This window comes from Nematostella vectensis, chromosome 1 (genome assembly GCF_932526225.1).
Source record: "Nematostella vectensis chromosome 1, jaNemVect1.1, whole genome shotgun sequence".
Taxonomy (NCBI): Eukaryota; Metazoa; Cnidaria; class Anthozoa; order Actiniaria; family Edwardsiidae; genus Nematostella; species Nematostella vectensis.
Genome location: NC_064034.1, coordinates 9,556,219 through 9,579,114, shown reverse-complemented (window position 1 = coordinate 9,579,114; position 22,896 = coordinate 9,556,219). Strand labels below are relative to the sequence as shown.

Genomic DNA, 22,896 nt, shown 5'->3' with positions numbered 1-22,896 from the left:
AGTAAAGTGCTGGAGATTGCGTGACTTACCGAGCGTGAAGTGCTGGTCTTTACCAATCTCTTTTCTCGCAGCCTCGATTGCGTGCTTTACAGCAAACAGACACGAGCACGCCATAGTTGCGGGGGGTTCGCCCGACGCTAGAGCAGCCGAGATCACATAAGCGAGTAAGCGCATTGAATTATGGTAAGGGGAAAGGGGGCGGGGACATGTCGCCGGGTGCTGAATTTATTTTCATTCCATTTGATTACATAAAAAACAAAGTTTACAAGCAATAGATGAATACCAACGGCTCATTATTTTGATCGGTAAATAGTTCCTAGGCAAGCATCTGTTTTGGTGCTACATCCAATAATCTTTTGCAATCCAATAATCTTTTGCAATCCAATAATCTTTTGCAATCCAATAATTATTTGCAATCCAATAGTCTTTTGCAATCCAATAATCTTTTGCAATCCAATAATCTTTTGCAATCCAATAATCTTTCCTTAGCGATACTCACCTTTGGAGTTTAACACGCCCAGAGGGTTAGGTGCGTCTTTCAGCAATGCCACTCGGAAGTCTATGGGGATGTCTTTCGTGGTCGGCGGCTTGTATGTCTGAGGAAGACAAGATTAACTTTAAAGCGTTTAGACTATGCTCAGGTCCTAAGATTGTAAAACCAATTGTTAATATTTTAGACCTGAGAAAGGAAGCGTTATTAATGATCACCGAGGACATGTTTGTCTTAAATTTCGATAACATTATTTGTCTTTTCTTTGTCCCTACAGCTAGCGACACTTTTCAGCTCTTTTAAAAGGGAGGACGACGTAATATATTAACAAGTCCCTGTAGACAGCTCCTGTCCCGTGTGATGGTCAAAGTAGACTTTCTCCTTACCCATGTCCCTGTGGACAGATCCTGTCCCGTGTGATGGTCAAAGTAGACTTTCTCCTTACCAATGTCCCTGTAGACTGCTCCTGCCCCGTGTGATGGTCGAAGTAGACTTTCTCCTTACCCATGTCCCTGTGGATAGCTCCTGTCCCGTGTGATGGTCGAAGTACTGCTTCTCGTGAAGCCACAAACCAACGCCCATCATGAAGGCTCCCTCCACCTGGCCTACGTCTACATCTGGGTTAATGCTGAAAAACATTAGAGGAACTCTGTCAGCCTGTTCTCCTTTGTTGTTTAGACGAGAAAATTAAGTGTCATAACGCAGTGTGCATTGGCGAGGACAAAGAGAGCAAGACATTCTTTTAAAGCAATAACTTTCCAATTACAGCATCTCGAGAATCATTGAAAATCTTTTCTAGATATTTTGCTCGAGTCATTTGCACTATATTTGATATCTCGTGAAAACGGCTAAAAGGCAAAGCAATATTAACTCCCCGTTAGATATGAAATGGTCGATCCCTTACCCTCCACGTTAGATATGAAATGATCTTACCTTTCGCCACAATCGAACAGAATGTCACAGCGTTTGATTAAGCGTTCTCCCGTCAGCACATCGATTTCAGCCTCAGCCAGCGCCACACCGTAAGACACGTAAAATCCCGCTATTGTGTTTGACGCCCTGTGAAACAGCTTATTAGCGCCACCCTGTAAAACATGTAAAGCCACGCTATCGCGCTTGACGCCCTATAAGACAGCTTATTGGCAACACCCTTTAAAACCACGCTATCGTGTTCGACGCCCGCAAAACAGCTCATTAGCGCCATCCTGTAAAACAAGTACTAAACTTATTTGTTGGTTAATTCGAAATTTCATCATGTAAACTTGTCATTCAATGCTAGCTGTCTAGAGATCTAGAGATATGCTATGTGGCCGTAATATGAGTGGAGGAATGGAAGCTAGTCTAACATTCTGCAATGACTTGCTTTAGAGGCGTGGCTTACATGTGTTTGACTGACAGGTCGACCTTTTGCAGTGCGGCAGACGCGATCATTTGCGGCCATGGCGCCTTCTTCATCTGTTCTTTGACAGGGACCAAACGCCTGTTTAATATCTCACACGCTTCCATGGTACCCTAAAAGAAAGACAAGAAAGTAGCACGATATGTAGGTGGTAAGAGGTTTAGGGTTCGAACCAAACAGTTAAAGCTTGGCTCTCTACATTGGGGACTGTAAATCTCTCGTCTTCGCGGAAAAGGGTGATAAGCTGGATGTCATGTGTCCACAATTAGCTATCACAAGCTGAACTCATTGACACGTTAAAATAGGGTATTTGCACTTGTTTTTCCACCTTTCTTTTCAAACCTTTACTGTCGAATTTGTTGTATCGTGACTCCTCATTTTCAAAACATCGATTTGTTTTTGTCTTTTGGGATTTTCTGTTCCGTCAGTCAAATTATTCTAAGCCAATCAGATTCTTGACATCTCTCGCCTGTGTGGTTTTCGTCCAAAGGATAGCCAGGGAAGTGCACAAAGCGAGGCTCTGATTGGCTCAGAATGGTTTTACTGACGGAACAGAAAACCAAAACAAATCGTGTTTTGTCAACCCGGGTCGCGATGCAACGAATTCGACAGTAAAAGACGAATATAATAATTCGCAAGCAAGAAGATAATAAATGCATCAAATATCTTATATCTTTGTTTTGGCGTGCAACTGTGGGTTAGAAATAACATATTACCTTGCAGCAAAGATCGCTTGTTATACTCCCTCCCGTGATTGAACCTGAAAACAACATCTTAATAGCAAATATCTTATATTTTTTCTGTATAAAAAAATCCTAGGGGACAAACATGCTATTAAATTTTGAGTGCTAGCTAGGATGGCTAGTATTAACCATTATTAGATCACGGGCTATAGGATAATCTGACTCCGAAATGAAGTCTAATGTCTTGTTAGTGTTGAATAAAGCACGTATTCCTACGTTGACTGGATGTATTCGCCTTGGTTTCGCTCCTCCAGCGAGCCCTGTCCCAGCGGCGCGTTTGGCGGCGGCGGTTACATAGCGCGTCGTTACGTGCTTTATTCAACACTAACAAGACATTAGACTTCATTTCGGAGTCAGATTATCCTATAGCCTGTGATTAGATAGGTAGAAAACTGAAAGATTTCTTCGCATTATGGGTCTTCCAATATCTGCTTAAACCATAACTAAAGTGGGCTCTTAATATAAAGTAGAAGTATTTTCACACCGTTCGGCGAGACGTGCGTAGTGTTTTGTTTAATGGTGACTTTCTCCATTGGTATTCCCAGAGTGCGGGCGGCGACTTGTGCTACCTGGCAATGAAGATATCATAGATATAAAAGACTATACTGAATTGACTTAGCCAATAACACAGCATTTTGTGATGATGATCATGTTAAGGCTATGACTGATAATGATGATCATATAATGACAATGATGATGACGATAATGATAATAACGATGACAATGACGATGACGATGTTGATAAGGACAATGACGACGACGATGATGATGACGGAGACGACGATGACGATGAGGACAATGACGACTACGACGATGATGACTACTTCCCCCTACAGTATACCTTGACGTTGATGCCTTGGCCCATCTCTATCCCGCCATGCGTCACGGCCACCGTCCCGTCCGCCTTGTAGACTGTTACCAGCACTGTGAACGTTTGGGTTTGCGGATCTATGTTGAATTTACCGGGGCACAATGCCAAACCTCGCTTGCGCCAACGATTCGCCTGAGACACAGAAGAGTAGACAAGTCGAATACTGCAGTCTAGATCATAGAGTTGAAAAATAATAATCGAAACATAAGGTTTTTGATGTTTTTACCTTATTGAAACTTTCAACTTCAACTTTTCTTTTTGCAAACTCTGCCGACTGTTGGAGCTCTGAAAGAGATAACATATCAATTTATTCATACATTGACTTACTTTTTCTATTGATCCTTTGTGCATTGCTGCCTACCTTTCCACAAACGCCTGATGTTGCAATAAGGAATTGTATATCCAAGCGGGGTTATCTGCAGAATCACAAAAACTCGAGAAGGTTACTAAGGTAGAAGGTTACTAAGGTAGTGATTGACAGCCCTCGGTTCGCCTTAATCCCACCATCTTTACAGTGTAGTTCGCATCCCGGTTGCATATACTGCATATTGACAAGATCCCTGTCCTTTCCTGTACAGTTTAATTTTTTGTACTTACTCGGCGTCTTTCATACCTGTCCTTTCCTGTATAGTTTAACCTCTTGTTATTCCTCGGCGTCTTTTCTGACCCATTTTATACCTGTCCTTTCCTGTACAGTTTAATCTTTTTGCTCTCTCGGCGTGTTTTCTGAGCCATTTCATACCTGTCCTTCCCTGTACAGTTTAATCTTTTGTACTTTCTCGCCGTCTTTTCTGACCCATTTTTTACCTGTCCTTTTCTGTACAGATTGATCTCTCGAACTTCCTCGGGCGTCTTGTTCAACTTGCGCGCCACATGCTCCATGATGGACTCAATGAAAAACACGGCCTGTATACGACCTGCATATAATCTCAGTATCGTTTGCTGGTACAATGAATAGTCTTGGAGTGATGACGATGGAAGTGATAGTTCGGGTGATGGTGGCGGCGGGGATAATGGTGATGACAACAATGATGATGCTGGTGCGTGTTATGGTGGTGGGAATAATGATGATATTGATGATGATGATGATGATGATGATGATGATGACCATGATGATGATGATGATGACCATGATGGTGGTGGTAGTGATAGTGGGTATGATGATGATGACATTGATTATGATGATGGTGATGGTGATGACGCTGATGATGATTATAGTAGTGTTTCCGTGTTGATGATGATAGTGGTGGTGGTTATAGTGGTAATTATATAGATTGTGGTAATGATGATGATGATGGTGACCATGATGGTGACCATGATGGTGACCATGATGGTGTCCGTGGTAGTGATAGTGGGTATGATGATGATGATATTGATTATGATGATGGTGATGACGCTGGTGCTGATTAAAGTAGTGTTGATGATGATAGTGGTGGTGGTTATAGTGTAATTATATAGATTGTGGTGATGATGATGATGATGATGATGATGATGATGATGGTGGTGGTGGTGGTGGTGGTGGTGGTGGTGGTGGTGGTGGTGGTGGTGGTGGTGGTGGTGGTGGTGGTGGTGGTGGTGGTGGTGGTGGTGGTGGTGGTGGTGGTGGTGTTGGTGGTGATGATGATGATGACAGACTAACCTGGAGCCCTGCACCACGTCCTGGATGACTTTGTGGTAAGGCACGCAGTGTGGCGGATCTTCCAGTTTTGGCAAAAATAAACTACAAATAGGCAACAAGTTGTGACATTGCCTTGGCAAAACGACGGTCAATAAACATTAAATATAAGCCAGCACACAATCTTGGAATTTTACTTTTAAGTAAAAAAAAAAGAAATAGGATAACATTCTCTCTCCTCTTAATAGCATATACAAAGCAAAAGAACAAGTGTTGGTGTCCTTACGGTTATCCCAGTGGCCCATGAGTCCCGAGAGGTCGCTGTCTTCAGGCGTACATCCTGTGTCGGAGTAGCAGTCCAGCTCGACCGCTAGCAAGACACCCTTATCGTCAAACGAGACCTGTGACAACAAGCTCCTTAGTACAGTTGAACGCGCTCGAAAAACATAGAAGTCTATAAATAATGCTTCCTACTTTATAACGACCTCGTTAAAAGAAGGACCTGCGGTATAAAGGTCCAAGTCGTCATTTCCGCTAGACTTTCTAGAGCGCCAAGATCCGTAAACGTCAAGAAAGCAGAGCCTCAGATAAACTTTGATCATATTTCTTATTTGAAAGAAGGGTTGTACGGGTGGGATAAGGATTTCGAGGGTTATACGGGTTGCGAGGGTTATACGGGTGGGATAAGGATTTCGAGGGTTCTACGGGTTACGGGCTACGGGTTTTGAGGGTTATACGGGTTGCGGGACACGGTTTTCGAGGGTTATACGGGTGGGGTAAGGGTTTCGAAGGTTATACGGGTTGTAAGGGTTATACGGGTTGCGAGATAGAGGTTTCGAGGATTATATGGAATGCGGGATACGGGTTTCGAGGGTTATACGGGTTGTGGGATACATGTTTCGGATGTTATACGGGTTGCGGGATACGGGTTTCGAGGGTTATACGGGTTGCGGGATACAGGTTTCGAAGGTTATACGGGTTGCGGGATACGGGTTTCGAGGGTTATACGGGTTGCGGGATACTGGTTTCGAATGTTATACGGGTTGCGGGATACTGGTTTCGAGGGTTATACGGGTTGCGGGATACAGGTTTCAAAGGATATACGGGTTGCGGGATACGGGTTTCGAGGGTTATACGGGTTGCGGGATACGGGTTTCGAGGGTTATACGGGTTGCGGGATACTGGTTTCGAATGTTATACGGGTTGCGATATACGGGTTTCGAGGGTTATACGGGTTGCGGGATACTGGTTTCGAATGTTATACGGGTTGCGGGATACTGGTTTCGAGGGTTATACGGGTTGCGGGATACTGGTTTCGAGGGTTATACGGGTTACGGGATACTGGTTTCGAGGGTTATACAGGTTGCGGGATACTGGTTTCAAATGTTATACGGGTTGCGATATACGGGTTTCGAGGGTTATACGGGTTGCGGGATACTGGTTTCGAATGTTATACGGGTTGCGGGATACTGGTTTCGAGGGTTATACAGGTTGCGGGATACTGGTTTCAAATGTTATACGGGTTGCGATATACGGGTTTCGAGGGTTATACGGGTTGCGGGATACTGGTTTCGAGGGTTATACGGGTTGCGGGAGACTGGTTTCGAGGGTTATACGGGTTGCGGGATACGGGTTTCAAATGTTATACGGGTTGCGATATACGGGTTTCGAGGGTTATACGGGTTGCGGGATACTGGTTTCGAGGGTTATACGGGTTACGGGATACGGGTTTCGAGGGTTATACAGGTTACGGGATACTGGTTTCGAGGGTTATACGGGTTGCGGGATACGGGTTTCGAGGGTTATACAGGTTACGGGATACGGGTTTCGAGGGTTATACAGGTTACGGGATACGAGTTTCGAGGGTTATACAGGTTACGGGATACGGGTTTCGAGGGTTATAGGTTGCGGGATACGGGTTTCGAGGGTTATACAGGTTACGGGATACGGATTTCGAGGGTTATACAGGTTACGGGCTACGGGTTTTGTGGGTTATACAGGTTACGGGATACGGGTCCCGTGGGCTGTACGGCTTGCGGGATACGGGTTAAGATAATACGTGTTGCTGGTTTTAGCGGGTGTTCTTACCTTGTACTTTGCCATATGTGAATGTCTTCCACCGCACATGGTCAGCTGAGTGTTGAAGTTCATATTCAATCTCACCGGCCTGTTAAGGTATTTCAAGAATTTGCCGACATTACTTTGACAGAGCGTTGCCGAGAAAGCAAGGGAGGTGCTGTGTTGTACCTGTCAATCACTTTGGCTGCAAGCGCGCACGCACAAGCAATGTGATTGGCTCTTGAGGCTTTGCCACCAAAACTTCCGCCAAGTCGCCTGGTGATCACATCAATGCTATATCAAACAAAAGAGAAAACATATTACCTACTTAGACGACGGATTCGCCATATATGCTGTGATACATTGTATTTATGTATCCATATATGGTATGATACATTGTTACCTACGTCACCATATATGGTATGATATATTGTATTTGTGTCACCATATATGGTATGATACATTGTACCTTCGTCACCATATATGGTATGATACATTGTACCTTGTCTAAGAGCGCTCTGCCGCACGCGCCCATACCGCGAGGTGGTATGGGTAATATATGTTGTTTAAGGTTTTTAGTTTGATTTCAGGGCAAAAATATGCCGCAGTCTTATAGTGAAGACCTTCGCTGGCGAGTTATTTGGATGGTAAAGTTTGTTTTCAGGGCGTAAATATGCCTCAGTCTTATAGTGAAGACCTTCGCTGGCGAGTTATCTGGATGGTAAAGTTTGTTTTCAGGGAGTAAATATGCCTCAGTCTTATAGTGAAGACCTTCGCTGGCGAGTTATCTGGATGGAAAAGTTTGTTTTCAGGGCGTAAATATGCCTCAGTCTTATAGTGAAGACCTTCGCTGGCGAGTTATCTGGATGGTACAGGTTATGCTAGTAATAAGATTCTAGGTTTTACTATAGTTTTTTTAGGAATACATAAACGAGTGAATTTTATCAAAACTAGTTTAAAATTAAGCGCAAAGTATGACAGCTTTTTGGGTTCTCCCTGCCATCCTGATAGCGTTCAACGAAGTTTGAGTTGGCGGTGAAGGATGGCTTGAACAACATATGTTACCCATACTACCTCGCAGTATGGGAGCGTGCGGCAGAGCGCTCTTTGACAACGTTTATTGAAATAGCTGTATATGGCATGATATATTGTACCTCTTTATCCATATATGGTATGATATGTTGTACCTCTTTATCCATATATGGTATGATTGTCGTACTTTTGTCAATATATATGGCATGATATATTGACCTCTGTGTCCATATATGGTATGGTATACTGTACTTAGTATTTGTGCACTTACTGGCTAGCTGGTATCCCTAGCACTCGTGCCACCGCTGATTGCACCATACCCGGACCCTGACAAGCGCTGTACACCTTCATGCCGTCCTCATCCGGGATACTCAAAGCAACCTGCCACGTGATATATTTCATGGTTTTGTAGTCATTGCATGGAATGGTTAATATAAGCCTATTCCTATGTCAACGTATGTAGAATGGAGTTATTTTCAGCATATGCCCCTAAGGACCTCATTATTGTTAGAGGATATTTAGGCATTTGCCTAATTTAGGCATGTGCCTATCTCCATAACAATACGAATTCTTGTTTCTCCATATATAGTAAAAGGCACTTTTGGTGCTAATTTCTCCATATATGGTATGATATACTGTACCTATGTTTCCCAATATGGTAAAATAATTGTACCTCTTTACCCATATTTGGTATGATATATTGTACCTGTGTTTCCATATATAGTATGATGTATTGTGCCTGCATAACCATATATGGTATGATGTATTGTACCTGTGTTTCCATATATGGTATGATGTATTGTACCTGTGTTTCCATATATGGTATGATGTATTGTACCTGTGTCTTCATATATGGTATGATGTATTGTACCCGTGTCTCCATATATGGTATGATGTATTGTACCCGTGTCTCCATATATGGTATGATGTATTGTACCCGTGTCTCCATATATGGTATGATTTATTGTACCCGTGTCTCCATATATGGTATGATGTATTGTACCCGTCTCTCCATATATGGTATGATGTATTGTACCCGTGTCTCCATATATGGTATGATGTATTGTACCTGTGTCTCCATATATGGTATGATGTATTGTACCTGTGTCTCCATATATGGTATGATGTATTGTACCCGTGTCTCCATATATGGTATGATGTATTGTACCCGTGTCTCCATATATGGTATGATGTATTGTACCTGTGTCTCCATGTGATAGTGGTGCTGCCCTCCAGCTGATATTTGCCCGCTGATGACGTGATCAGATGTCTTGAAAACCGCTAGAACAGAGGAAGACAACGCTATTAAAAGTGATAATAATAATAGGATTTGCTGATGAGGGAAGAGGATTTGCTGATGAGGGAAGATGATTTGCTGTTGAGGGAAGAGGATTTGCTGATAAGGGAAGAGGATTGCTGTTGAGGGAGGTGGATTTGCTGTTGAGGGAGGGGGATTTGCTGTTTAGGGAGGGGAATTTGCTGATGAGGAAAGAGAATTTGCTGATGAGGGAAGAGAATTTTCTGATGAGGGAAGAGGATTTGCTGTTGAGGGAAGCGGATTTGCTGATGAGGGAAGAGAATTTGCTGATGAGGGAAGAGAATTTGCTGTTGAGGGAGGGGAATTTGCTGATGAGGGAAGAAGATTTGCAAATCTATGTGTATCAACGTCATAACTGTGTTAATTTTTTTAGTTAATGAGTGGCGTGGTTACCTTGTACGTCACCAACGTTTATGTCTCTAACCCAAGGACACTTTTCCGCAAATGATTTAGCTTTGATAGCGTCCTGAATCGAAAGGATTGGCGGCTTGACGTCTTTGTAAGCGATCTTTACTGCTACCGCTGCTTCATCCGCGTGACGCTGTGTGTCTGAACATGCCGCGAGATGAGAAAAACAATAAACAATAAGAAATCATCAAAGAATCGACATGTACTCATATACGCACCTGCTATAATTACGCCTAAGGCGTGGCCCGGGTAGAGGACATCCCTCTCACAAAACACCTTGAGCAGGAATTTGAAATAGAAATAATGAGAATCCTGTCGCTGCTTCCCGGAAATGCATCGTACTACTTCGGTGATGACTCGGGCGTGGCACCACTTGAAAGGGGCTTGGTACATTTGAGGGTTGCTGTAATTACTTAATTTTTATGTCATACCTGGAAGTGACTACTATACTCGGGAGTAAATAGGTATTACTCGGAAGTGGGCCGGTAATTAACGGGAGTCATTAATACTCGGCTAAGTAAACCGGCAATACTCGGGAGTGGATCGGTAATACTTGGAAGTGAGCCGGTATACTCGTGATTAAATCGTTTATACTCGGTATTGAATCGGTTATACTCGGGATTGAATCAGTAATACTCAAGAGTGAATCGGTAATTCTCGGAAGTGAATCGGTAATACTCGGGATTGAATTGGTAAGGCTCGGGATTGACACTATTATTTCACACATACCCCTTCACGCGGTCCCGGGATGAAAGCGTTGCCATAATAGTTATCTCCTGGGATATCTTTAGCGTCAATAAAGCGAACCACACCAGGCATTTTCTGTTGAAGTCAAATATAGCGCAATTGCTGATAATGACGTTTTGGTGTTATTGAACTAAGCTGACGAGAGTGACGATGCCGATGTTTATATGTGTTTCGTACTTTTAATGCAGTCGAGGTAGTTACGATCAAAACTCACCATAGCTTCAGATGTATCAATTTGGTCGAGTTTGCAGTTCCCCTGTAACGACAAATCATTAAAATGTCGTTGCAACCTAAAATAAAAATACTTACTAAATGCGCGATAACCAGCGAACCATTAGACAACATCTTCGAACGCAATTATTTTATCAACCATTTATGGCCACACGCCTTGTACTGTAGCGCAAGTATCTATCTGCGCTTAATATACAAATGACAACCCGTCAGTAGAGATGCAGACCCACCCTATACAGGTAAATGTAGTGTGTTTGGGGAGACAGGACTTCCGAGGGATTCACAATCAATACGCCTTGTCACTTACCAGAGTACTTATAACAAAGGCCGCGTGCAACTCTCCGCCAACAAATGGAATATCATCGGTATACTGTGCTTCTCCAGATGCCTGGAATGGTACAAGTATATCTACCTTAGGATTTAACGGGAGGACCTTTTGCCAGTCCTCAATGGTGTAACGAAGATCAATTAATCCAAGATAGTGGCATGTATATAACCTTATTCAAGTTTTATGGCCCTCTATTTAACTGTATACAGCTATAATGAATTTGATATTTATGACAATTTTAAATTCAGCCATGTTTATTTTCTCCCTGCGACCCTTCTCTGATCAACAGCCCTGCTACTTAACCCCCATTTAGCCTAAGCTACCCTAGCCAAAACCTAGTTATCCTAGACAATCTAGCTAGCTTAGCTAACTTAGTTAACCTAGCTAACCTAGCCAACTTTAATTACCCTAGGTAACCCAGCCAACCTAGCTAACTTAGCCAACTTAGCAAAGCATCTAACCTGTAGCTTTGAGGCGAGTTTCGGGATTGGCTTGGAGACTGGGTAACGTGCAGGCTTTGTGTCGAAGCTCTGCCGTCCGCTGGATACTGCTCTCTCGTGGAGGATTTTCCCTGCTGCCGAACGAACCCGAGAAGAGGCATCTGAGCCAAGCGCTGCAACGTAAAACTGAAAAAAAAGGGATTATTCACCATATACAAGCAACGACGACGGCAGCAGCTAAAAACAATAGAAAAGAGCAATTCTCTGTCTCATGCATTGCATTTCCTTGAAACTTCAATTATGGGTCATTTTTTATAAAGAAAAAATAACATGGGCCGGGTAAAATTTGTGATTAATTTTCCATACTTTTAAAAAGTAAAAACTTGGGTTTTAATTTCCGTACTTTTCCAAACAATAAAAAGCATTTTTAATTAATCTTAAATGCGCCCAATGGCAGAAAAGTAATTTTGCCCTCAAGCATGTAAGCGCGTTCTCCCTCCGTCGCTGTTGTCGATACTGAAAAAAGAAACATTCACGCTGTACGTCAATGTATGTCAAAATAGTCCAAATAGTCTCTCTTGCCGCTATGAGAACCCCCACCTTGTAGAACAGCGACTTGGTGAGGTTCTTGTGATACTCCACCGTACTGCCATTGTGCGCAATGAATTCTGGGTCGGGGACAATCTCTTCATCCAAAATCTCCAAGGCTCCTGCGGCGAATAAAGAAAAAATACATTGATAGCCATAACAAAACATCTATTCAAGATAAACCTTAAAAGCCCTGATCATACCTTTTAAAGTGTTGGGGTTGGTTAGTCTTTTGTTTAAAAGAAACTCCTCTGTTTTAGTTGCATGCAACTGTAATAGAAGACAGAAAGAAGAAGAAAGAAAGGAAAGAATAGTATTAAGCTCAGTATTATTAAGAGCCCTGTGTCTCCGTGTACATCTGGGACAGACCACCATTTTGAAATAAAACATGCTTGTTGAAGTTTAGTCAAAGGCTTCCTTTGTTTACTTAGTTTACTTAAGCTGATATACGAAAAAAAAAAACAGATGCCACAGGGTAATATACGCAATAAAGAACGAAGCAAGAAATTCCTATTTGCATCATCGTTATTTTTTGTTCTAGTGTTATAATTGCTTACAAAGTTGAGTCTAATTCCTCCAAACACGATTTTTGGCTTGCTGGTGATCATCATGGTTTTCCGGTTCACGGGCATCGATAGACAACCATTCACATACGCATGCGCATTCTAGGAAAAAGTCGATTGACAACCATTCAAATACGCATGTAGATTCTAGGAGAAATCGACGGACAATCATTCATATACGCATGTGCATTCGAGGAAAAATCGATGAACAACCATTCAAATACGCATGCGCATTCTAGGAAAAATCGATGGACAACCATTCAAATACGCATGTGCATTCTAGGAAAAATCCATGAACAACCATTCAAATACGCATGCGCATTTTAGGGGGAAAATATTGACACTATACACATGCGAATGCGCATTCTAGGAAAAATGGAAAGATAACGATTCGCATATGCATGGACATTCTAGAAGAAAACGACAGACAGCAATTGACCTACGCATGCTAGGAAAAAAAATGATAGACAACCATTTACATTCTAGAGGAAAATCAATTGTCATGACGGAAACCCAGCTATGTTACCAGCACCGTCTATGAATAATATGCAATATCACCTGAGACCGAGGCGTGATTTTATACGATCTCACGACAAAGTCGTCCGACAGCTTGGGGATAGCAAGTGCCAGCAACACCTGTTAAAATGGATCGGAAGAAATAGTTTGTTAGTGAAGCGTGTTCAAGAAATTCGCAAAAGAGTATCTCCACTGTTGTTACCTTCCTGTGCATGTTAAGAGAGAGGAAATCTTTCATGTTTACAATGGAGATAGGTGCGCCTCCTGTTATGAACAAAATATACGGTTTATTAATTACTTTTTCGCAATAAAAGTTGTTGGAAGAGCAGTAGCTCAAAACCATTTCACCTGCTAGATCTCTCGTAAGATGCCTTGAATTTGACTTGCTGTGAGCAATGCTTTTACCAGTGGATAAGAATAATATCAAATTTATAAATACTTCCTCCAAGACTGATAATGCTGATAAAGATAAAAAGTTCCTTTCTGACTGCAGCATTCGTCTAAGAGTTGTCTAAGGACTCAAATTAACCGAAGACTGGTGCAATAGAATTAAAGACTCAGTTACGCCGACAACCGAATGCTAGCCGACGATATCCCAACGCTAGTCGACGATCCCCGAACGCTTACCGCCGGCAGCCAAATGTGTGCTTATGATAACCAAATGATCGACAATACCGAATATTTACCGACAAATAACCGAAAGTTAACCGAATGCTTACCGACGATAACCAATCCCCCGATGGCTGACATGATTGTCACGAGATCAGACGGGAAGTTGGAATGGTCGTGTGCCAGCATCAGGTTACCAGCGATGGTGCTAAGCTGAAACCACGTGATTATGACGTGACCAATCATTCAATCGTACATATGCAGATTCTCGGCGATGTCTTATTTCCATCTAGAGGCATAAGTCTCATGGGGGGGGGGGGGGGGTGAATAGGTTCGCGGATCGGCGGATTCAGCCCCGAAATGCTCACGGATTACGGTTTTGATGATTATTTCAGTGGATTGACGGATTTTGGAAATACTGTTGACAATTTGGGCACGGATTTCGGATTTTGACAGCTTTGACGGTCGAATTTCGGATTTTAAATGAATTTCAATCGATGCTATTGTTTATCTGTCAAATCATGCGGATCTAAAAATGTCTGCGGATCCACGGATTTGCCCCGAAAATGTTGCGGATCGGCGGATTTACATACCCCTATTCACCCCCCCCCCCCCCCCCCTATAAAACAAAGACATAAGCCTTATCATAGGCAATGAACACAACTTACATTTCTGACTGGCGTGTTGCCAAACTGAAATTAAACATACATGGTCATTTTAATTGACATTCAAACAAAGTAAAGGAGCTTCAATTACCTACGCTGCATATCTATCCCGACAACCGAATGCATACGATGATAACTAAATGCTCACTGACAATACACGAATGCTAACCGACAAAAACAAGCCGAATGCTTACCTACCATACCCGATGCTTACCGACAAAAACCGAATACATTCCGATAATAACCAAATGACCACTGGCAACCGATAATAATTGAAATGCTTACCGACGATACCCTTATTTTTACCCGAAAAAAAGCATCTGGGTTTTCTTTATTCTCAGTGAACCCAAGCACACTTTTTTTCAAGTAGAATCATTATATTTCAGTCTTCGTACCACTCTGAGATGTTGACTCAGTACTGGGAAGACCGCTGACTTTTTGGTATTTTTATCAGCTATCGCCATGAGTGACGTCAGAGACACGCCTCCGCCGACAACAAAATAACCATCGAGGTCCTGGAAAAAATACACAAAAATACACAGGAAAATTCGGGTAAAACTCAGGTTGCATCCTCCAAAAAGAAATATTTTAGCTGTAGATAAAAACGTTTTTCAATTTGCTAAACATAAGAAGAATATGAACATGGCAGTCACTTACAGCGTTCGATTCCCTTCCTCTACCTATTATTAGCTTTTATCAGCCGCGGAACTCTATGTGAGGTAACATTTGGAGAAATCCTTCTTTTTGTAAATTCATATCAGAAAAGGTTTGCGTCGTACCAGGTGCTTCTGTAGCTCGGGCACATCGTTGATATCAATATAAACACTGACAGGCCCTTCATCCTTGAAAATTCCTATAAAAGACAGAATATTGGGTGGTTATAGCTTTTTGAGGGTTTCGTTCATTGGAGACCTAGAGCGTAGGATGTGGCAAGAAAAAAAAAACGAGGAAGTTTTCTCCTTTCTCGGCTCTTGAATCCCCCTTTCTTTCCTCTTTCCTATTTCTAAGCAATGACTGTAGTTTTTGTAAATTATCTAAAATGGCCAAAAAGCCTGGGACAAGCTCGTGGGAGACCTGTGATAATCTAAAACGTTACGGTCTGGGTATGTTTTTCAAGGTGGCGGCCAGCAAAAATGTCGCAAACACGTAAACCGAAAGTTAACGTGGAAATTCACAACGTAAACAATTCATAGGCGAAAAAAGTGAAAAGATGAATTTTACAAGTTAACTCACAAATATGGTATGTTATGTCTAGAAGGGAACTGACTAAGTGAGCTAGAAAAATGCTAGTCTCCCGCGCAGCCGTTCTTTGTGTCCTATTCCCATTGAAGCGTTGCGTGCGAGCAAGAAAAACGGCAGTTCTAAAAAAAAAAAGATTGATGGATATATTTTCAAGCGCGTGAAGTGCATTAAAATCTTTAACAGCGCCTATAGTTTTCTCTTCACAGATGTTATTGGGATCCTATGTTACAAATGTCCTATCACATGCGCACCTTTGCCAGTGTTTCCAGCCATCATCCTTACGTTGTCGTTGCTATGGTGATCCAGCAAGGCATACAGCTCTGCTAGCGAGTGGGCAGCATACCACTTGATGCCCGCGGTGTTACATGGGACAGGGTTCTGGCTGCACGAAAAGTTGTTAGAGTTGCTAGCACACCTATCCAACTCCTGCAAATGTAAATTTAAGATAAGTAATAATAAGTAAATTTAAGATATTTTAAACGTTTATAGTTATACATTCATTACATTTTCATAGACACATCGTTCAAAATACTAGTTTTTTCTACACGTAGATATTAATATTAGTTTTTGTAGTAATATTTGTAGTTATCTATACTCATATTTATCCATAGTTAAAGTATTTTAACTCAATTTTGTAAAGCTATTTTGATCATTTTAATGTTAAAAGGCGCAATATAAAGTGAATAAATTGCTATTATTATTAACGTGTCCGTAAAAGATTCATAGCAGACTTTCGCAAAATTCCCCTTTTACCTATGAATCTAGGGGTCATTCGAAACGATGACGGCAAAGAGAACGTGAGCCAAAAAAAAAAAAAAAAAAAGAACTTGGGCCCCTTAAAAAGCAAAAAGCTAGACGTGAAATAAAACTCTGAAATTGACTGTGATATATTTCACTCAATCCCATCCAAACATTCTCGGGCCCAAAACTTTTTTTTGCATTTTTGCCCAAAATTTCGCATGTTTTCCTTTTTGAGAACCTATTAAAAATAGTTTTAGATAAAGGCTAATGCGCGTCGTCAGCATACTGGCAAATAACAACATATAGACATAAATATATGGGAGGCCCGTATCGTGAAATACCGTTAAAAATACTGACCCGAGGCCGATGGCCTCAATAGAATTTCCAACTTTGTTTATGTTTATGGTTCTCGAGGCGAGGTTTCGCTTCTGACTTTCGTCGATGTTCGTATTTTGTTCGCTCATGATCATTCAAAAGTCCATTTTGTATTTTCCCACAACGCTTTTAATCCTCCAGAAATACAGAACCTCCAAAGAAGACATTCTCTGGGTTTTGACCAACAATTTTGTAAAATAATTTAGTCCATATTGCACGTCGTTCTTAACTCGAATTGATCGCAGAAATGTTTTCTTTGGCTTTAAGTAAATCCTCCACACAGGCGATAAGATATATTCACTAAAGAACTTCTCTTGAATGTGGATACGTTAAGCTGGTTATGCAGGTAAATTCCTAGAGTGATTTGTCGTTTTTCTTCGTACGAAGAGACGATTTCCTGCCTATTTTTATCCCAAATAAACTTTCAGCAAACTTGAAATGTCGCGCGCGTTGCAAAATCATTTTGGCGGGAAATTGTCAAAACACAGACAGAGAGTTTGAAGCCGATTTCCGTAAAAGTCAATGATTCTAGATAAAATGAAAAATAAACTGCCCTTTTAGTGTAAGATCAGGGGCTCATAAGTAGGGGCAATCAACTGTATTATATAAGTGTCACAGCGTTTTTAAACGTTTTTAAAATAGGATCAGGCTATTTTTAGACGCGCGCGCACGAACGGGCCAATCAACATTGGTCGCGCGCGCGAGTGACGTGAGGCTGCACGCGCAAATTACAGTTAGGAAGAATATATATTTTTATTTATCATCCGTCGGTTTTGTTTGTTTACCATAAGAATTGCAAGCTAGAATTCAAAGTCATAGGTAGGGTTGGATTCATATGAAAGAAGAGAGCAACAAAAAGTCAAAGTACCGAAAAGAGAACAGCTTTTTGTCTGAGACTGCGCGTGCAGTTGAGCTCAGCCAAAACGTCAACTCAAAGGTTGAATCTGATTGGCTAATCCGCGCGTCTAAATATAGCCTGATCCTAGGAAACGCCGTGACACCTATATAGTACCAGAGCATGGGGAAGTTGATTGCCCCTACTTATGAGCCCCTGGTAAGATCTATAACCCCAGTAGTAAAGATCCAGTTTTCGATGGTCATTTTATAAATCAACTTACTATTTGGGGCTTTGGAGGCTAGCGGTCCGGTATCGCGGGGTCCGGAATCCGGATCGTAGGATATCGGACCTTACGAGAGCTAATCAGAGCGCGCGATTTGATGGATACCGGACCCCGAAAAAAATACAATGCGTTATGTCCATGTTTTATGTCGCTGATGTACACACTTGAAACTTAGAACATAACACAGCGCGCGCCTACGTCGTAATGTCCCAGTGTGCACTGCGCTTAAGCCACCACTAATGATCTGAAGATGAGGAGAAGGGTAGGATGATCACGGAAACTTACTTCGATATCGATAGGATCTGCGTTAGCGGCGAATGACTTCATCGCATCCAGAATAGGGCGGTAACCTTAATAAATCACACTCATAAGAACACCAATGATCGCTCAACTTACTCAATGACAATATCAGAAACGATGCAGAAACCTTATTGTTTAGCAGAAAAACTGCGAAGTGTTTTATGCTAATTGTAAATGCTAATGCGATTGTCAATCTTCTGAGAACCCTCGTGTAACTGCCTCAATAACTTCCGACTGCTAAACCGCTCTGGCTTCTTTCATTCCAACTAATTCAATCACATTTGGTGCTTTTTGATTTGCTAGCGCCTCGCAGCTGGCCAATGAAAACGCTTCATGGATTTTGAAGGATGGACAACATAAGACGATCTAGCTCTTGGAACTCCTCGTCGACAAGAGTTCTCAGAATATTTAAAACTTCAACTTTATTCTGATAAACGTTTTTTGTATAATTCCTGCTCCACTAACATGTCAGCTGCCCCTCCCCCTTCCTCGCCCTACTCCCGCGCCAGCTACGGCCATGGCTACCTGGGCATAACATCTACCTGTGCAGCGACAAATGTTGCCATCGAAGCTCTCCTCAATCTTGTCTTTACTTGGTTTGATATCTTCTTTTAACAAACTAAAAATACAGACAGAACGCAATACCGTTATGAAGTATATCGCTTTTGGGAGTCCTAGAATGTTATTAAAGAGCCCTTGGAACCCTCTTCTAAACAAGGGAGTTTATCTATCAATGTTATTTTTTGACTTTGCCATAAACAACAACACAAAGACGAAACACAGGCCGGGGAGCCGCTACAGACTGGGCCAATAACGGTGGTCCCTTTAAGGTAATCAGGCATTGACAGCGGAGTAGCCAGGAATTTTAACAGGGGGGGCCCAAAAGGCCCTTTCAAGGCATTTTCTCTGTATTTTAGATAATGTCTCATACATTTACTGTATTTTTGGCTGCTAGAAGGGGGAGCCCGGGCCTTCTAGGCCACCCCCTGGCTACGCCCCTGGTTGAGGGTATACGGTAAGGAACTTCTCTAAAAGGGGGTGGCACCATCCTTAACGGGGGAGGACTGGGAGGACAAATGTATAACACTTGGCGAGAGATAAATGTGCTTTCATATTTTTTAAATTTCATTCCGAATTTGTTTTTTTTTGGGGGGAGGGGGGTGGGTTGCCATACACACCTGTACATGTTCATGACCATGCCTGGAGAGCAGAATCCGCACTGACTGCCATTGTGTTCAGCAAGTCTCTTCTGGATCACGTGGAAGCCACTCAAACGACTAATAAATATATTAATTAACTGTGGACATTAGTTTCTTGAATATGAAAAGAGGTCCCTTCCCCAAGATGCATCTAAAAAATAACGTAACTCCTTTCCAAAAGTAAATTGACCAAAAAATCGTTGTTAATGTTAAGACAAGCGGCTGGTATAAACTAAGTTTATAGTATAGACTTTTATAAGGTCCAAGAGCCAAAAACACCTAGTAACAAAACCGGGAATAGCCTCGCCGGCTCTAATAATTATTTACATGCCATTATTGGCTTACAAGGTCTGTCATCTATCGGTGCCTGTTTGGCTGCTAAGTCATTTCTGCCTCAAGGCTCATGAGCTCTTGGTAACATCACATAATAATAGGGAGAAGATGTATGTGTCTTATACACAGTCTTATAAAACCTGTACTGACTCGATAGGCAACACAAAAAAACCTCGCGTTTTCTTGAGTCCCTCATTATTAGTAATAAGGTTCTACTTACTTCCCTATGCCCTCTGTGGTCAGTATATCGCTCCCATTGATTGTGTATAATGGGCAGAGACACTAGAAAAGGATAAAAATATGTGATAAATCGTTACTAACAACAAGGACCGATCTGCTGTGGACGCACAAAAACGACGCATTCATAACGGCAATAAATCTTTTGTTCTATGATAATACCTGACTCTCGTAGTGTAGAATGGTTTATATCCTCTTCCGACATAATTTAGTGTTTTGTTCAATGCGAATCTAGTGCACTTAGTGATCATCAAGGAAATATATAGTATGTTTCGTTTATAACACAATCGGCTAAAGCTCTAGCAGACAATATGACAATACCGAATTAACAGCCTTTGTGACGTAATGTCCCGTTCTGGGGTCTTTTCTTTTAACAGCGACGACACAAACTCCGCACCCGGCCTCCTTACACATCACCTTGGTCCCTGCAAGAGAGAGGGCGCGGGAGAACGAGGAATTGTGATGGTGATGATGATGATGCTGGTGGTGGTGATGATGACAATGGTGCTGATTAAGATGGTGATGGTGATTGTGATGGCGATGGTGGTGGTGGTATTGGTGATGGTGATAAAGATGGTGATGTGCTGGTGATAGTGATGACGATGGCGATGGTGATGGTGATGGTGATGGTGATGGTGATGGTGATGGTGATGGTGATGGTGATGGTGATGGTGATGGTGATGGTGATGGTGATGGTGATGGTGATGGTGATGGTGATGGTGATGGTGATGGTGATGGTGATGGTGATGGTGATGGTGATGGTGATGGTGATGGTGATGGTGATGGTGATACTCTAGCTATGCCTTTATGCCGCTTGAAATCTAAGCTTTTCAAGGAGCAATTAAAGTGTCTCTGGCATGCAGCCGTCATTTTTTCATCCTAACAAACTACTAAGTGCAAGAAAGCATCCATTTTCATCGGATAATTTGGAGAAGATATTGTGATTGAATTTGCAAAAAGAGTTTAGAACTTGAAATTTCATCTCATAATTTATCCAATGTTGAATGAAAACAACAAAAAATGTGTGTAAGTCAGGCGCGTACAAAGGAGAGGTGCGCCCTTCCCCTCCTCCCTCCTCCCTTAGCCAATACTGGGTACGCGCCTGGAAGGGCTGAGTAGTGCTCTTTAACAGTTATTGCGCCACTCTCTGGCGTTAGGTACCTTTCAAGCCCGGTTGGCTTCGAATCCATTCATTCAGCGTTGTTTTTGTATCAGGATTATGCACCAAGCACTTCCTCCCATTCAAAGTAAAGCTTATGACCTGTAGCTGTTCAGGAAGATTATTTAGATTAACCACGCCACCAAATGTCTGTTCTAGTATTCTTTTGTTGTAACCGCTATAAAGTGACGACCTCTCTGTTGCTGTTGGTTGAGGCCTATGGTGGAGGATAAGGTATCTAAAGAACAAAAATTCTGGTAAAGAATTCACAGCAAATTTTGTACTTGCGAACTATGGGGTCAGAGTATACTGTCTATTGTCTATTAATTATGAAAAATAAATATTCTAGTAGGATGTAGATTTAGAAGGTTTGGTAAGCAGAAATATTTTAAACAAATCAGCAACAAAAGGGTTACATTGCTCTATAGAAAAAACATATTTTTTTTGTTAATACCCAGATATTTTTCCGTTCTAAATTAGATGAATTCTCTAAAGTTTGCTACCCGAAAGGACTCGAACTGAGGCTTGTCTTTTCCGAGTGGAAAGCTTGAGATGTTGCGTCATGTAATTAAAGTACATTAAAAAGACAGATTAGAATTTCAGGTTTATCCGGCATCTACACAAAATAGCAATTTAACGATAGGAATCTTATTTAGTTCTCAAACAGTTTATGTAAGCCACTTTCTCATCGCCCCTTAGAGTGATTCCAAACGATTTCACATTCACGATTTATTTTATTATTAAAATGATTTACAAAATAAATTCAAGGAATTAATAGCTAGATATATGTATGTATGTATGTGGATTTTTTTGGCGATTAATTAAAACCTTTTAAAAAAATGCGGAAAATCTTCTTAATTTACGCTAAAGGGTATGTTTCTTTTGTTTAGTTTTATGAGTTGAGAGAATAGAACAGGAAAGACATCATAAAAGGTGATATTTCAAAAGCTCTTAGCAGCTGCGGATTTTTTATGGTTGTTGTGATCGTTGAAATATCGAGAGAAAAAAACGATTTTCAAGCATAATAGAAATGAGATCGTCTTTCTTTGGTGCTTTGTTTATAACAAAAAGGACAAGCAAAAAAAGAAAAGGAAAAGAATGTGCGTGTGCGTGTGGGTTTTGGTGCACTTTAATCATAAATAAACGTATTTATGATTAAAGTGCACCAAAACCCACACGCACAGTCGGGTTAGCCATATGGATTGAATTACAATAATTCATCAGTAAAATAAAATTCGTGCACTTTTTTCGCAAAACAATTAAGCCGCAAATCAAAATGATAAAAGACTTCGCCTATCTACATAAACAAAAAGCCGCAAATAAAGAACCAGTGTGCGTGAAGATTGACTCAGATAATGAATTCCGCATTTGTTACAACACTATGTACTTACTTCACCTCCATGAGTAAAGAGATAGAGTAGCAGTAGTGCTCGAATATGAATTCTGGCTCGTCTTAATTAATCGTCATTTGTGTAGGGCTCTGAAAACTCGCCAATTGTTCTTTTTTGGCAATCGTCAGGGCATATTTTGTAAGCTGTGGTAAGATGTCGTCATACTAGTCATAACAT

At 41.6% G+C, this 22,896-nt stretch overlaps 1 protein-coding gene across 3 annotated transcripts in view; it reads right to left on the bottom strand.

Annotated features, from left to right (window-relative positions):
* Positions 1–22,896, bottom strand: part of LOC5520414 (xanthine dehydrogenase/oxidase) — a 24,044-nt gene extending 1,148 nt beyond the window's left edge. Inside the window, exons 1-41 of one of the 3 annotated variants that reach the window (XM_048721182.1) lie at positions 22,720–22,896; positions 21,331–21,566; positions 20,491–20,594; positions 20,153–20,214; positions 19,579–19,677; positions 18,943–19,019; positions 18,386–18,450; positions 16,115–16,289; positions 15,401–15,474; positions 15,017–15,136; positions 14,625–14,648; positions 14,067–14,169; positions 13,696–13,752; positions 13,550–13,611; positions 13,390–13,467; positions 12,826–12,933; positions 12,472–12,538; positions 12,281–12,390; positions 11,702–11,866; positions 11,220–11,300; positions 10,896–10,937; positions 10,664–10,756; positions 10,153–10,210; positions 9,920–10,075; positions 9,410–9,489; positions 8,480–8,589; positions 7,366–7,470; positions 7,207–7,285; positions 5,405–5,519; positions 5,143–5,223; positions 4,311–4,420; positions 3,865–3,919; positions 3,730–3,788; positions 3,474–3,635; positions 3,117–3,201; positions 2,606–2,649; positions 1,872–2,002; positions 1,424–1,549; positions 995–1,118; positions 500–596; positions 30–137 (exon numbers count right to left, since the gene is read on the bottom strand). In XM_048721182.1, the coding sequence (XP_048577139.1) occupies positions 30–137; positions 500–596; positions 995–1,118; positions 1,424–1,549; positions 1,872–2,002; positions 2,606–2,649; positions 3,117–3,201; positions 3,474–3,635; positions 3,730–3,788; positions 3,865–3,919; positions 4,311–4,420; positions 5,143–5,223; positions 5,405–5,519; positions 7,207–7,285; positions 7,366–7,470; positions 8,480–8,589; positions 9,410–9,489; positions 9,920–10,075; positions 10,153–10,210; positions 10,664–10,756; positions 10,896–10,937; positions 11,220–11,300; positions 11,702–11,866; positions 12,281–12,390; positions 12,472–12,538; positions 12,826–12,933; positions 13,390–13,467; positions 13,550–13,611; positions 13,696–13,752; positions 14,067–14,169; positions 14,625–14,648; positions 15,017–15,136; positions 15,401–15,474; positions 16,115–16,289; positions 18,386–18,450; positions 18,943–19,019; positions 19,579–19,677; positions 20,153–20,214; positions 20,491–20,594; positions 21,331–21,566; positions 22,720–22,730 (3,898 nt within the window). In that variant the 5' untranslated portion in view covers positions 22,731–22,896. Of the gene's footprint in view, positions 1–29; positions 138–499; positions 597–994; positions 1,119–1,423; positions 1,550–1,871; positions 2,003–2,605; positions 2,650–3,116; positions 3,202–3,473; positions 3,636–3,729; positions 3,789–3,864; positions 3,920–4,310; positions 4,421–5,142; positions 5,224–5,404; positions 5,520–7,206; positions 7,286–7,365; positions 7,471–8,479; positions 8,590–9,409; positions 9,490–9,919; positions 10,076–10,152; positions 10,211–10,663; positions 10,757–10,895; positions 10,938–11,219; positions 11,301–11,701; positions 11,867–12,280; positions 12,391–12,471; positions 12,539–12,825; positions 12,934–13,389; positions 13,468–13,549; positions 13,612–13,695; positions 13,753–14,066; positions 14,170–14,624; positions 14,649–15,016; positions 15,137–15,400; positions 15,475–16,114; positions 16,290–16,961; positions 17,421–18,385; positions 18,451–18,942; positions 19,020–19,578; positions 19,678–20,152; positions 20,215–20,490; positions 20,595–21,330; positions 21,567–22,719 lie in introns of those variants that run through there. The other 2 variants (XM_048721208.1, XM_048721245.1) reach the window with 2 other exon arrangements.